A 15,454-nucleotide genomic window follows, 5' to 3' on the forward strand; every position below is an offset into this window, starting at 1 on the left:
CTATATACGCAGCCGGGCCAATCGGCGGCGTCATGAGGCAGGGCCGAAAGAAGGCAGCCAATCGAAGGCGGAGAAGACAAGCGTAGGCGCCTGACTTGTTTTCGACCGCGCGCGCCTCCGACAAAAGACACGTGCCCGACGTCTGGGGGCATCAATGCGCATGTGCACATGTGCGTCACTACCACGTGGTCGCATCTCAAGTAAACAAAAGCTGCCAATAGAAAGACGTCATCGTTTAAACGAGTTTATCGTATGCGTGTCACCCTGGAAATCACACGTATGACCTTTGAGTCTTTCAATTAATCATTTTTATTTTTGAACCAATACAGTTTTAAAGTCACGATATTACGTTGAATAAGTTTAAAAAGGTATAGGTGTAATAGCTCACAAAAATGGAAGTATGAACGTGACACAATGATGTTATTACAGCGCCGCCGACTGGAAGAAAAACAAACATTATTTACAACGGATCTGAGTGAACAGTTTAAGAGGTTCCCACGCGCCCTCTTGTGGATTTCATACTTTTATAGCTTTTCAACAACAGTCTTGGCAACTATTTGTTTTAAAGTACTGTAGAGTTTTATTTTATTACACACATGAACGTTTTGTCTTAAATAATGAGGGCCTCATATAGTTTTCAGCTAATTCTAGCCTCACAAGACTAATAGTTAAAAAAAGAAAGAAGTAGATTTATCAGAAAAAAACCATTAGCTCAACATTAAAAATCTAACATTTATTTAAACGCATTTTCTGTAGTTGTTCATTTTTATTGCACAGATTTTTCATCAGAGCAACCAAACAGTTGCTTTGTGTGTACTACTATTGATGACATTTTATTTCACACTCCATTTTACATTTAAAATATTAATGGAAGGATACTACAATATGTAAAGCTAAACTAATATTCTATGCAGAGTTGGGTAATAAAAACATTGCTTAAAAGTGTACTCTTATTTTAATTTATTGCAAAAATTGCAAGGTTGTGCATGACTGCCTGTCTTGAAAATGACCACTAATAATGGACACAATAGTAAACAAGCGTGTAGATGTTGGGGTAGAACACGTTTTTATTGATCATTTTCTAATTAAATACATTTAGAATTGGTTGCTCCAAAGAAAGAAAGCTATTTGGCAATTGTGTACGTGTTGATTGTTGAGAGCGGTCCAGTCACTTCAATACTGATCGTTTACTTCTTTGTGTGTTTTTCTTCTTCCTGGCTTCCAAAAGATCACTGAATAATTCACTTTTTAAAACAGTCTTCAACAATAACAGCAAAATTATTCACACGACAGCAAAATAAACTGACCAAAAAAAACAAAATTGAGGTGAACGCACTGGTAAAAACGTAAGCGGGAGCTTTTTGTTTTGTTTTTTTGAAATATTTTTTTCTTTCTTTACAATTGATCAAACCACGGTGAAGCAACGAGATCATTTAGTGTCTGATAGAAACAGAACATTCATCGGACAGTAAAAATATCTGCACAAAAGGACAAAAGGGAAAATAGAAATGTTTTTCTTCACAAATCGCACACACACACGCACGCGCGCACACACACACACGCACAACGGTAGCAACAAAATCTTAAAATGTACAAAGCTCACTTTTTTTTTTTTTTTGATTGATCGTCAGAAGCTGCACACGGAATCGTCAAAGAAGGCACGAACAGACACAAAAGAACGGAGCACAAGCGCTGATCAGCACACACACACCGTTCGGACGCTGCTGTTTCCAGGTGCCTTTGAACGCATCCCTCCAAACAAATACGTACACGCGTATATCTACAGGCCGCCGACACCGCGTTTGACCATTTATTTTTTTGTATCTGCTCAGCTGACAAAGTGCAAAATAAGTATTTAAAGTCGACTGTTCCTTTAAGAAAACTTCTGGCTAGGCCACATCTACTTAATTAAAGCAATTACTTTATAAAAATTCTTTAAGAGATTAACGACAAGGAGCGCCCACAGGCTGGTTAGCTGGCAGCTAATTGCAAGTATGTGTGATGTCAAAACACATTTTTGAGTTGAGCTTGTTTGCTTTCATTATGGATTCACCATTTATCGCGGGGGGGGGGGGGGGGGGGGGGGGGGGGCATCTAAAACACATTAGCGATTACAGGTTAGCTGGCAGCTAACAGCGTGTGTGTTGCCGACAAAGTTGAGTTCATTTAGCTTAATGTTCCGTTCATTTTTGTGGTGACAAACAGCATCCCCTAAAAAACAAAATGACTGGAGTTCGTTGGTCTTTGAGCTGCATTGGGTGTTTGCGGGGAAAGTAGCATCCCAGATTCATAACAATGCTAGCTAGCTAGCAAGCTAGCTAGCTAGCTTAGATCAAAGGGTGTGTGGTCGAGTCAAGTTTGGTGGTCTTAATGCTGCATTCGTTTGTGGAGAAAGCAGACTACCAAACACATCCCAAACAACAAGCACACACAAGCTAGCTTGTTAGCTGTTAGCTAATTTGAGAGTTTTTTCAAAAACTGCTCACGTTGCTTTCATGTTTTGTGGGGAGCATCACACAAGTCAGAATTATTTTCAGGTCAGGCTGGTTGGTCTTGGTGCTGCATTTTTGTTTGTGAGAAAAAAAAGGCAAGTTTATTTGTGTAGCACAACTCTAGTTCTTAGTGACAATTTCAAGAGCTTTGTCCCCAAAAAAAGTTTGTGTGTCAAATTCGCTTTATTTCTTGAGGGGAAAGTAATCTACTATCGAGTTGCGTTTTTGTCTTCGTGCTGCATTCACATTTGTGAGGAAAAAGCAGTGTCCCAAACTATCCTTAGCAAAGCAGCTAATTTGAAGTGCTATGTTAAAATGCCGAACGGAACCGACAGCTTTTTGTCCTCCATTTGTGGTTTTTGGGACGTCCTCCAACTATCTCGCAGTTTTTTTTTTTAGTTAGTTGCCAGCTAATTGGAGCTTAAGTGCTGCCTAAAAAAATGGAGCGGAACCTGCCTTCCCCCCCACCCCCAAGAGAGTTTTGGTGTTGCAATAACGGACACCAGAAGGCGGCTCTTGAGATCTTGTAGGAGCCATTCATTGCTCACGGGCGGACGGCGGCCAAGCTTAAAAAAAAAAAGTCAATATGAGGACGCTGAAGCACCTTGTTGGAGGCGTAACGGTAAAGGCCCGTGTGGCACTTGACATGCTCTTTGTATACACAGCTGCTAACAGTCATGCAGAGGGGGCACAATTGTCTTCTCAGCAGGCCACGCACGCACGCACGAGGAAAATACAGTCGCTTTCCCAACATAAACACATTTTACAATTTAGAAAGGATAAACTTATGAGGGTATGTTTTTCTTTCTTTCCCTTTCAAACACATTAAGACTTTCCCGTGCTGACCCGCGAAGGCTAAAACAGAAGCGTCATGTACAATAAAATTCTGTAGGAGAACCATCAGAACCATGGCTTGTTTTTGTGGCTGATGATGTCGACTCATTGCATAAATCGCTCGTTTTCCGGGGGGTGGCGGGGTGGGGGTTGTTTCTGCATGATGTGCAGGCAACAAATACACACAAAAAAAAAAAAAAATGGTGGGGGGGGGATGAAAATCACCCCGAGCTGCGATGGACCCCCAAAAGCCGAGCCCCTGGCCCACCCTCCTCATCCCGGAACGACAGACTGATTGATTCCTGACACCATTCCTGAGCAAAGTGGACTTGATGAGCGACAGCCGAGAATTCTGGGAAACAATTGGAATTAAAAAAAACAAAAAAAAAACAGCAATAACAGTGTGGTGGTGGTGGTGTTTGGGTTGGGGGGGGGGGGGGGGCAGCGGTGGCGAATCTTCTGCAGGACCCAAAAAATAAAAAATAAAAAATTGTGTTACTCCTTATTTTTCATGGTCAATAGCGCCACCATTTTGCAACAGAGCATACGTCAACAGACAATACAGTGTCCATCTAAAATGTCCGTCTGGCTTTGAGGCTTTACTTTCAACGTTCACGGGATTTGAAATGAAAATTTGGCACAGGTTTCGCAGACCACGTACGTTGACATGCTCGGTTTTTGCTTTCGTGGGGCTTTTTACTGACCTGCGTTAAGGCGTTAGGACCGGAACCCGGGCTGGAAGCGTGCCGTCTCCTCAAAGATGAGCTCCTTCAGCGTCTCTTTGGGGAGGTCGTCCAGCTCCATGTCGAACTTGAAGGGCGCCTCGGCGACGGGCTGCGGGCAAAAACGCAAACGTCACCGCCGGAGAAGAGCGCACGCGATCGGTCGCCGGGGCGTCACTCACCTCGTCGGTGGGGTCGTAGTATTGCTCCAAGTAGGGGTGCGCCAGGGCCTCTTCCACCTCGATCCTCTTGTGGGGGTTGAAAGTGAGCATCTTGTCCAGCAGATCCAATGCTGATATACAAAATATTTGCAATGTATCAAACTGTCCACTAGAGGGAGCCATACCAAATCATAAGGCCAGCTTGAGTATTGACCAATTATCTCATTGGGTAATGGAAATATAAATTGATTTGGCATCAGCGAGGTGCAGGTATTAATTTAGTCCACTTGGGGTCGCCATACTGACATTTTACTGGAGTATGTGAACGAGTGTATGGATTTAAAAGGCGGAGCCTGGCCTGGTGAGTGACATGGGTGTCAACAAATGAGGCTGTACAGTTGGCTTGCTTTGAACGCTGCGTGTTGAGTGACTCGGAACAAGTTGTGGTCAGACGGCTCGTGTGTCAACGTGCATATTTGTTAACATTACCATATATCGTACACCAAGTTTTTTGTATTTTGTCAATTTTAGTTGGTCAACAAACCACATGATGTGGATTTACCAAACACACACAGTATTTTTTTACTCAATAGATTATTTCTAGTCACTGGGTTTAGTTCGATTGAGCAAGGAGGCAGCCATCGTCAATAACTGGCGAGAGGAACCATCACAATTATATGACGCATACATTATCTCTTTGACTGCCAGACGTTTTCAGAAAATGGATGCCGTGGGTGCCAGCCGATTTTAAGCATTTTGCCTGATCTTTCAAGGTCCGTAGAAAATTATGTGTTTGGACTATGGAAACACACATACTGCCAAAACAAGATTGGACTCTCATCTTCCATCAGAAAAAAAAAAGTTTGTTTCTACCTTATTCTGTTTTTGAGTAATTAACAATAGAAAATGGTTAGTTTCACCTGTTTTGAAAAAAACGTCTTTTAACGTCTTTGGCACTCCTCCATAGGATTTTACGAAACGTTATTTAACGTTTTTGGCAGTCAAAGAGTTATAAGCATGCGCCGAGCGTGCCGAATACTTTTTTTTTTACTGCATTTCCTCGATTTCTCACACCTTTGGCATCAGCGTTGGGGAAGAGGCGGTTCCAGGGTACTTTGCAGCGTAGCGGGAGAGACAGTAAATAGTTCCTAGCTTTGACGTTGATGATGCAGTTGAGATCCTCCTGAGAAGGAGAACCCAGGATACCTGAAGGAGGGCAACGAGATTCACATTGGAGATGATGGGAGGTGAAAGAAAAAGAAAAAACACCCAGAAGAAACCTTGGTTGTACCCAGAATGTGGTTGAGCTGATCCAGGTAGTGCTTCCCGGGAAAGATGGGCCGGTTGGACAACATCTCAGCCAGGATGCAGCCCACAGACCAGATGTCGATGGACTTGGTGTAGCCCTGAAAGTCAACCGGGAGACATAAGAGCCTTTTTACAAACGCGGGCAGCCATCTTGTGGTTCTAAGCAACAAAAGCAAAGGTGGCACAGTTTGGCTTTAGCGCCTAGTGCTAGCTAGCTCCCTAGCAGGTAAATGAGCACCATGGGAGCTAGCTAGGGAGCTAGTTAACTAGCACCTGAGGCTAAAGCCAAACTATGGCTGGATTTTTACATTCGGAACCTGGATTTGGCACCTCTGATGCGGGGGCAAGATTATGCTAATTAGCCCCACTTTTACATCCCAATTTGCATACAAGATATTCAAAAGTCTATTTCTTCATAACACAACATTCCCTGTCAATTAGATCAGAAACAAGCGCACCTTGGAGTTGAGCATGATCTCGGGCGCTCGGTACCAGCGCGTGGCCACGTACTCCGTCAGGAAGCCGGTGTGGTCGTGGTCCGGGTCGGCTACGCGGGCCAGACCGAAGTCGCAGATCTGAGGATCGGCGAAGGACGGCGGTGAGGAGGACGCAAAAAAAAAAAAACGCGTCCAAATGGACGTCGGGCGGTACCTTGAGATCGCAGGTGGTGTTGAGCAGGAGGTTGGAGGGCTTGAGGTCACGGTGCAGCACGTTGGCCGAGTGGATATATTTGAGGCCTCGCAGGATCTGGTAGAGGAAGTAGCAGATGTGGTCGTTGCTCAGGTGCTGGGTCTTCAGCAGCTTGTACAGGTCCGTCTCCATCAGGTCCTGCACGATGTAACTGAGACGTTCAAGTTGAGGGAAATGTTCACGCGCTTTAGGATGGTTGCAAAAGTCCTCTTACGTAAAAAATTGAGTGAGAGGAGGTTTGTGTTGCGTGCAAAGACCTTTGAGCTTCAGTCATATGGAGTTTAGTGTGGCAAGTTTATTTTTTGTGTTATCTGTAACGACGCGACAGATAAATTGGACGATTATTGGCCTTCAAACATGGGCCAAAACAATCGGCCATCTGGCCGATTATTTTCCCATTAAAACGTTATCAAAGAAAACCGCGGCGCTGTGAAAGTACGCTGAATGCAACAACCATTTTGCGTGCAAAGCATTAGCAACCAGCAAGCATATATTATTCTATTGTCCCTAAGCGTCCTTTAAGCTGTTTAATGACACCTAAGTTACATCCACTGGATATTTAAATACAAAACATGCTTCATTTTTAAAACATCGCTAGCCTAGCGCTAATGCTAAAAGCGAAGGGAGGATCCCAATTCAGATGCTAACAAGAAGTTAGCATCGCCTTCGGGAGTGTTTTTCCTTCAAATAACAAATATTCACACACAAATGCTGTGGGAATACATACCCACAGGTAAGATAACACTACGCAAAAGGCACAAATTCTTCCCAATGTGTGAAAAACAAGTTATTTTAATAGAATTCAATCGCAACTGTACTCACTTTAAGTGTGTACGCCATGGATGAACGGCACCACACTGCCCCCAAGAGGCCAAACTGCACAGGGACAGTCAGCATCTGTTCTTACCGTAATTTCAGTTGCTATTATTTTTTGTTTATTCTATTCTTATTTCACTTTGTTTTATTTTGTCAAGTAAGAATGGTTTTATTATTGACATAAATCTACACAATAACCTTGTATAGGTCATGAAATGTTTTGAGTTCAAGTTCATACAATGGACTTTTCATTCAAAGCAGAGAATCTTAATAGCGAATTTTTTCCTGCCAAAAATCGGCATCGGCCTAACAAAAAAAAAGCATATCGGTCGGGCCCTCTTTTCTATTGAATTAATTGATAGAATAAAGGGACTGTAGAAGTCTGGACTGATGTCAGCAAGTCAAGGATACACATCCTTCATCTGGTCGATAGTGGGCGTGCGTATGATGTCGTTGATTCCGATGATGTTCTCGTGCTTGAAGCGCAGCAGGATCTTGATCTCGCGCAGCGTGCGCTGGCAGTACGTCTGGTGCTCGAAGGGGCTGATCTTCTTGATGGCCACGCGGAGCTTGTTGTCGCGGTCGTACGCCGAGCTGGGAAGGGGAAAAAAAAAAAAAAAAACATGGCAAAGTCGTCGTCAGTCACCTGCGAGTGCAAAGTTAGATCGCCGTTGACGTCAACATTTCTTTGGGCTCGCATCGCAGGCTCATCCTGTTTTCTGTGTTTGGTTACGTGACATGTGCGATGCGCGCCCGAAGGAATTTTGACGTCAATTTTAGCCAAAATTTGGCTGTATTTATTAAATTAGTCTATCTCACGAGATCATTTGGTAAATGGAGTCATAAAATTAAACATTGCAGGACTTTTTAAAAATATATATTTAAATATTTTAGTTCATATTTAGTCAATAAAATGTAATTAGTTAAAACTAATACAAATAAAACATCAATTGAAATATATATATATAAAATTTAAACATACATTTTTATTATTATAAAATTATTTAATTATTGATTTGCTGTGAATAATAAAATACAAAACATAATAAAATGAGGAAATATATTTATTTAAAACATTTTATTAATTGTATTTAAACATCATTTCTTTTAATTATTTAAATTGTTGATTAAAAAAAGCCATTAATTACTGGGGAATTTTTTTTTCTTTAATTAAGTAACTGGTTAGTTAATTCTACTTAAAAACATGATAAACAAAAATGAGAATTTATTATTTGATTATGAAAATTATAATAATAAATTAAATTTAATTATTGATTTACTGTGAATAATAAAATGCAAAAAATAATAACAATAAAATGAGCAAATGAATGACCAAAATGTTTGGATATTAACTACACTGCAAACCACTATAAATATGAGAAATAAGGAATTATTTTATAATTGAAGTGACTCTTTCACCAGTGACCAGGCTTAAGTGTTGCTTTTAAAAACCAAACGTGTTTGCCTATCACGCCCACAAACTTCTGTGCACGTTGCCAAATTTTTGTATAGTTCAACAACAAACAAAATGGTCGCCTCGTATGGGTACGTCTTATTTTTGTATCCACCTTCCAAGACCTGACACCAACGTAAACGAGCAATATCATGCGAGCGCTCTGATGTCATGAGAACGCAGACAAACACGACTACTATTACTACGAGCGCTGCTGGTTTCTTCTCCCCCTTTTGGCGGCGTAGTGATTTTTATTTTTATTTTATTTTTTTTACCGCCGCAGAGAGCAAAGAACGCCCACGTTGTGTGACAGAAGAAGAAAAGCGGTTGCCATGGTGACGGCCAAATGTAAACAGCGGCGTGCCAGCCTTCTGCCAGGGAAATGTGACTGACCTTCCTTTCCACTTGGCTGTGAAGAATGTGCGCGTGTGTGTGTGGGAGCCTTCTCCCACACACACACGCGCACATTTGTGTGCGTGTGCGTGTGGGAGGAAACAAGTGTGTGTGTGTGTGTGGGAGGCAGCGCTGCAAGATACTGATGGCCGCTTGTGTTGCACTCAGCATGATGCTAACATGCTCATCTTTTTAACGTATTTATACTACGGCACAACCAAAACAGATTTTTTTTTTTTTACACAAAAAAATAACCTAAACAAAAAAAAGTGTTGGATGATTTTAACAGATTTTTTAAAATATATATATATATTTTTTACATATAGTCGGCTCATGAAATGGATGTATGGATTAACACGTTGCAACATAAGACAAAGATATTGAAATTTAAACATTCACGCCCACAAAAAAAAAGGTTGTCGTAAAAAGTTTAGCAGTTTAAAACATTTGCGGCTAATTGGCGGCCATTAAAATAAATTTGTGGGCTGTGGGGGGAGGGGGGGTTGAATAATTGAACCCTAAAAATCTCCCTGTAACGCTGATAAACATTCAATACATTGTAGTGCAAAATTGTCTAAAAATAATAGAAAAAATTGGGAAAATAATCTGAAACTATCTAAACCGAGATTGTTTTCTATACGGTCTCATTTTTGCGGATTCCATCAATGACATCATTGATCCATCGGCACATCAGTCGGGCCCCAACGATAAATGACATTATGCTGTGTCATCACTAAAGCAACCGAGTTGTCGTTTGATTTGTTGGCTGCACCCACAAGAGTTTGGCATGATTTCAGGCCCGACTAGTTTGGTGAAATCAAAACGGGAGGTTGAGCGCAGGACAATTATCAACTTGAAATAACAACGCCAGCCTGTCAATATGGCAGCAGTTCGAGGGCCTGCCCACCTAACGAGCAGAAATTCAAAACAACAAAGTCAATCTTGAGTTAGCCGACTGAAAATGCGCCTGTGAGCGCCCGCTCATGACTTGGCAGCTCGGGTGGGTGAATATCTTCCATTTTCAAACGATACAAAGAAATACTATCATGTCAGGGCGCATATATATGCGGGCCCGTCGCATTTCCTGCTTCTTCGTCCCCGGCGGTGTTGCCATGGAGACGGGGAATGCAAAGGCTTCGCGCCGCATCCGCCGCGGCGTTATGTAACGGCATTATTACCATGACGACGTGGGGAAGGGTCGGAGGAAGCAGCGCCTCGCCGCGCTTCGGGTAACAAGGGGACACCTAAGGAGCAAATGCGGCAAAGTCCGATGCTGTGACGAGGCTTTGAACGCAACGCAAGCCCACGCATTTACCTGCTCCCGGGTTACTTGAAATCAATTAACAAGCTAAGGAAGGACTTGCTGAATGAAGTAAGATGAATTGTGTTCTGACAATCTTACGGCACTTCTCAAGTGAGTTAAAATAGCTTAACTTTGATGACAGGAGTGTTTTGCTGCCATCTTGTGGCATTTTGGTGCCAAAAAAATTACAGCTCTATTGAAGTGACTTGAGGAGTTTCTTTTTACAAAAGTTGCACTTCCAGCATTCCCACAATATGTTATTGTCTCCACAATTTTTTTTTGCCGTGGAAAAAACTCCCACGTAACACTTCCGATTGACACCATTCAAATTTCAACTTGCTTCAAAAATTCACGCCTTCCGAGGTATTTATCGTCCGATTCCGCATTACTTACAGTATTGGCACAATTTAACTCAATTAAATATCAGCTGTTCCCCATTCCTTTTCAATGGGACTGACATTCAAATGCCACTTTCCACGCCCACTTCCATAAACACGACTGACAATCATTACCAGCTGTCTGATGCTGCTTAGTGGCACACTTGGCAAAATACATTGTCCACTAACCCAGGAGGTTCCAGGTTCGAATCCCACCTGTCATATACATGTATACCAACTGACTATCATAACAGGAAATGGATTATAATTTCACCAAAAATATTTAAGCATATGCATTCAGCTTTTCAGCATTCTCACGCAATTTCTGCAAAAATGGCACTTTGTCTAGTTTATGATGCAAATGATGTATAGCGGCAATTACTGCTAAGGAGGATTTAATCGGTCCGATTTTTTTTAATATATATATATATATACCAGAAGTATTGTGGCTGGTATTGGCTGCCTCTACGAGTACCCAATATCCCAACATCAGTAGTTGCCAATTCTCATTCCAAACAATTCTATTTGTAAATCTCCCGATATAACGATGAGGGCGTAGTTAATGACTGTGTACAAATGTTGTTTAAACAGGGTTTCATAAACGACATCTCCTCCTCAGCCTCTCATCCGTTGCCATTGGCTATAAAGGCGAGTGGGGGTGCTAATGATGTCACAGGCAGAGCGGTTGCCACGGAGACGAGGGCCACAATGGCGTTTCAAGAGGACAGCAGCAGTGCGAGGCGTCGACGAGGACGGCGAGGCGGCGTTCAGACTTTGCCGAGAGCTTTAAAAAGGAACCCAAGTCACAAATGAAATATTGTAACGCCTCTGTCCAGCCAACTACACCGTTGCTCTGCTTTGGGGGAAAAAAACTATAAATAAAAAAAAAAAAACTGACAGACATGGGTGCTTCTGTAGAGCCCGGCCGGCTGTCACTTGGCAACAAATGCATGGAAAGAAAATATAGTTTTCGCTCCATGAAAATTAAGTCAAGAGTGACATTGGACTGCGCCGATATACCAATATTTGAGCGAGTGGAGAACGGGACAACGATACCATGCATCGCGATATCATGATATCAACGACAAAATGGAAAAGTCACAAAAAATTAAAATTTTAACCAAATTGTGAACATTTTCCATAGTTGTAATTTTTTTTTTTTTTTTAAATCAAGTAAATTGTTTGTAATGGCAAAATAAAGAGGGCCTGACTCATTAATCGACCGGCCAAATAAATCGTCTAAAATTAGCATTAAAAATATTTTCTTTTTTTTCTTTTTTAACACATTACAACATAAAATAAAGATAACAACATTGAAACATCTCCTTCCCTGCAAAAAAATTGATTTCTTAAAAACAAACAAAACGGGAAAAAATATCTGCTTATTTTTATGGGTTTCTCTTTGTTGTAAAGTTGAATGAATACTGAACGAAACGAAAATATTGTAAAACAGTCAAATGATAACATATGTACTGTAGTTCATATCTTTATTGTTGTACGATAAGGGACCAGAAAAGTTGCTCTATTTATTTATTTAAAATATATATATATATATTTTTTTTAATTGGCTGATTTTTCAGTTATCAGAATTTCCTGCCAAATATCCGGATTGATATCGGCCTCAAAAGACAACTGCGATGCAAATTTATTTTAAAAATATTGTTTAAATGGTCGCAATTGGAGGGGGGCTGTTCAGGAAATGACATCATATTCAGAACAACGATGGTGGGCCACACAGACACGCACCAGACTGTTTAACGTGCGCCGCTCATAAAGATAACCACCGTGATAACATTGCTATGGACGAGTGAACCTTCAACCGACAAACCTAACGTGCTGCACTACAAACTACAAAAGGGATTGAACCAAAATTTGAACTTGATGTTTTGACATGTGACACTCCCAATAGCCAAGCTGCAAAACTGTTAAAAAGTTTAGTTTTTGTTTTTTTTAACTCTTTGACTGCCAGACGTTTTCAGAAAAGGGATGCCGTGGGTGCCAGCCGATTTTAAGCATTTTGCCTGATCTTTCAAGGTCCATAGAAAATTATGTGTTTGGACTATGGAAACACACATACTGCCAAAACAAGATTGGACTCTCATCTTCCATCAGAAAAAAAAAAAGTTTGTTTCTACCTTATTCCGTTTTTGAGTAATCAACAATAGAAAATGGTTAGTTTCACCAGTTTTGAAAAAAAAACGTCTTTTAACGTCTTTGGCACTCCTCCATAGGATTTTACGAAACGTTATTTAACGTTTTTGGCTAATGTGACACTCCCAATAGCCAAGCTGCAAAACTGTTAAAAGTTTAGTTTTTTTTTTTTTTTTTAACAATTTACAGCATTTTTACACTTGAAATGAGCTATGACATGACCCCCCCCCCCCCAAAAAAAAAAATACTTTGAAGTTGAGCTATAAAAGCGTGGGGCTTGATAAAGGATTATTACCTGAAGAATAACTTGCCTCGTGCTAAAAAAAAAAAAAGATGAGCAGAGTGGTGCGGTTTTGCTGAAAATAGGAGCGACAGTACATGAGTACAATTACGTCATTGTTACATTGGAGTGCTTTAAAGCAGTAGTAGCACATCTAGCAATTGTAATCTCTCTCTCTCTCATAATATATATATATATATATATATATATATATATATATATATATATACTTTTCTTTTTTTAAACGAATGTGTGCTTTGGGCGGGTTTGGCGTCTTCAAGCGTTGCTCAAGGCAGCCGCGACAGGCACAAACCTCCACACAAACGTACACACCAGCAGCACGCTTGAATTACGTAATGTGAGCTCATACAATCTCAAGGCTGCAATCAGATGTAGCAAAAAGTACTCACACTCTCTATTTATGTAGATGAGTCGATACTTGTGTACAAACAAAACATTATTTGAATAAAAATGATAAATTCAGACTAAGAAGTACACCAAATATGCACCCCTACCAAATGTGTTTTGTTGTTGATGTTTTTAACGTCCTTACCGTTGGTTGAGTTACACAGAAATATCAAATTAGAGCTGGGCAATTGATCAATTTAATCAAATAATCAAGTTTATTTGACAAGATAAGATAGTTGTTTATTGTTTTTTTTTTTTTTTAAACGACTTTTGTAGCTCAAATCTTATCTCCACTCATGTGCACTGCTTACATTGACGGTATTGTTGCGCACACAGCATTGGCAACTTGACTTTTTAAGTATGAAATTTGTAAAATAAACGAAAGTGGATATTTTGCCGTGACTTGTTGACAATTCGAAACATCCGGGCTTTTCTGATATTTCTGTAATGCAACACAATGCAAACGCTACAAGACGCCGTTCGTTTTCACCTTGTAAAAGGAAACATTTGCATTGCGTTGAGGAAAGAGGAGAAATGCCCGAAAGTTTCAAAATTGTAACAGACATTTAATCCTTTATGGCTTGATATTCGGTACATCACTAGACCACAAAGAAATATTTAAATTAAATATGCAACTTTTTGGCAATCCAAATAACGACTCATATACAAATCTGAAATAATGCCAATACTCGATTCGCGTTCGTCGATATTTATCGTAAGAGAATTGTAATGGCTGCATGTTAACACGATTTGGAAACAAACCACCAAACTTATGAGTAAAAATGTTTGTTTTAATCGTCACCTTGCTTTTCGGATAATTCGCCGTTAAAATGCATTACATGTTAAATCTCTTTAACTGCAATAAATTCACTTCGTTGGCGCCAACGAAAAAACGGAGAGGGAAAAAAACACCAAGCAGTCGCGGCGATTAAATCACTTTCTCAACAAGGAAATCTGTTGATTACGCGAAGAGTTCAACTAAAAAACAAACAAACAAGCACCTTTAGTTTTAAATAAAGTCGCGTTTAGCTGTCGCTATATCCGGATGAGGATACAAATAGGGCAAAATGTGTGTCATTTACCGGAATGCAGAATTAATTTGACGGGGTTTGACACGGTAGTGGCGGCGGCTAGCACACCAAACACAGCGTTTAGCCGTGTGGCTAAGCTAACTGGCTAACCGGAGGTGTGTTCCGGCGGCGGCGGCGGGTGCCTTGTCTTATGTAAGGCGGATTCGGGGTGTCGGCGCGAGGCCTCACTCACCACACCATCCCGTAGGCCCCCTCGCCGATGTACGATAGATTGCTGTAGCGAGGCCCGACGTCGAACGCCTGTCCGCGCACCAGCTCGGTCCCCGGGCCCGAGCAGGGGCCACCGGCCGGGGCAGACACCGCCGCTGTCGCCATAATGAGCGCTGGTGGGTTTCTTCTTGTTTTTACCCCCGCGTGAGTCCAACAGAAAAAAAAGGGGGAGGGAAAGGACGACTTTGGAGTCCGTGTGGAGCTCGACGGAGACCTTGGGGGGCGAGCGTGTGAGCGAGTCCGAGGAGGAGGGAGCACAGCGCCGCGGAGGAGCTGCGAGTGGCGGCCAGGCAGCGCAAGTTAGTGCAGCAGGAAATTACCACGGTCACGTGATCATCTCCACTCCGTTGTTTTTTTTCTTTTCTTTCTTACCTCTTTTCCTGCTTCTGGACGACCTGTAGAGTGCTCAGCGTGGGAAAAACACTCGATACAATGGCCGTTTATTTACTCAACTGCAGAAGGCGCATCTATCATATACGTCGTACACATGATACTTAAAATAAGTTCATTCGGTGCACCGACATCAACTTTACTTATACCACGTCGGAATAAGTAATAATAATAGTAAACTAAGGAGGGAACAGGAAAAGCACAACTAAACAACAAGAAGAACTGCCCAGTTACTGGATGACCGAGAATCTACACACATGATGAAAAAACTAGATTTTTTGTTTGTAAGAACTTTGGTATGTTTTTTTCAAAACTGAAATTGTGACAATTAGTTAAAATTAATTAAGCAATTATGATAACACATGCTATAGAATA

General features: G+C 41.2%; 1 protein-coding gene across 1 annotated transcript; it reads right to left on the reverse strand.

The window, feature by feature from the left end:
• Positions 1-1,049: 1,049 nt before the first annotated feature.
• mapk1 (mitogen-activated protein kinase 1) lies at positions 1,050-15,013 on the reverse strand. Its single transcript, XM_077561048.1, has 9 exons — positions 14,652-15,013; positions 7,435-7,617; positions 6,169-6,358; positions 5,976-6,092; positions 5,501-5,615; positions 5,284-5,415; positions 4,231-4,340; positions 4,031-4,160; positions 1,050-3,785 (listed from the first exon to the last, which is right to left on the reverse strand). The coding sequence occupies exons 1-8, from the start codon at positions 14,792-14,794 to the stop codon at positions 4,044-4,046; spliced, it is 1,107 nt and encodes a 368-aa protein (XP_077417174.1). The 5' UTR covers positions 14,795-15,013; the 3' UTR covers positions 1,050-3,785; positions 4,031-4,043.
• Positions 15,014-15,454: the final 441 nt, after the last annotated feature.

The sequence above is a fragment of the Vanacampus margaritifer genome, chromosome 3, assembly GCF_051991255.1.
Source record: "Vanacampus margaritifer isolate UIUO_Vmar chromosome 3, RoL_Vmar_1.0, whole genome shotgun sequence".
Taxonomy (NCBI): Eukaryota; Metazoa; Chordata; class Actinopteri; order Syngnathiformes; family Syngnathidae; genus Vanacampus; species Vanacampus margaritifer.

Excerpts from the sequence above, each read along its gene's own strand:
- mapk1 (XM_077561048.1), bottom strand. The coding sequence starts at position 14,794 with ATGGCGACAGCGGCGGTGTCTGCCCCGGCCGGTGGCCCCTGCTCGGGC. Across the intron at positions 6,359-7,434 it reads ATCGACCAGATGAAGGATGT|TTACATCGTGCAGGACCTGA; the intron begins GTATCCTTGACT and ends TGAACGTCTCAG. Across the intron at positions 4,161-4,230 it reads ACTACGACCCCACCGACGAG|CCCGTCGCCGAGGCGCCCTT; the intron begins GTGAGTGACGCC and ends TTTTGCCCGCAG.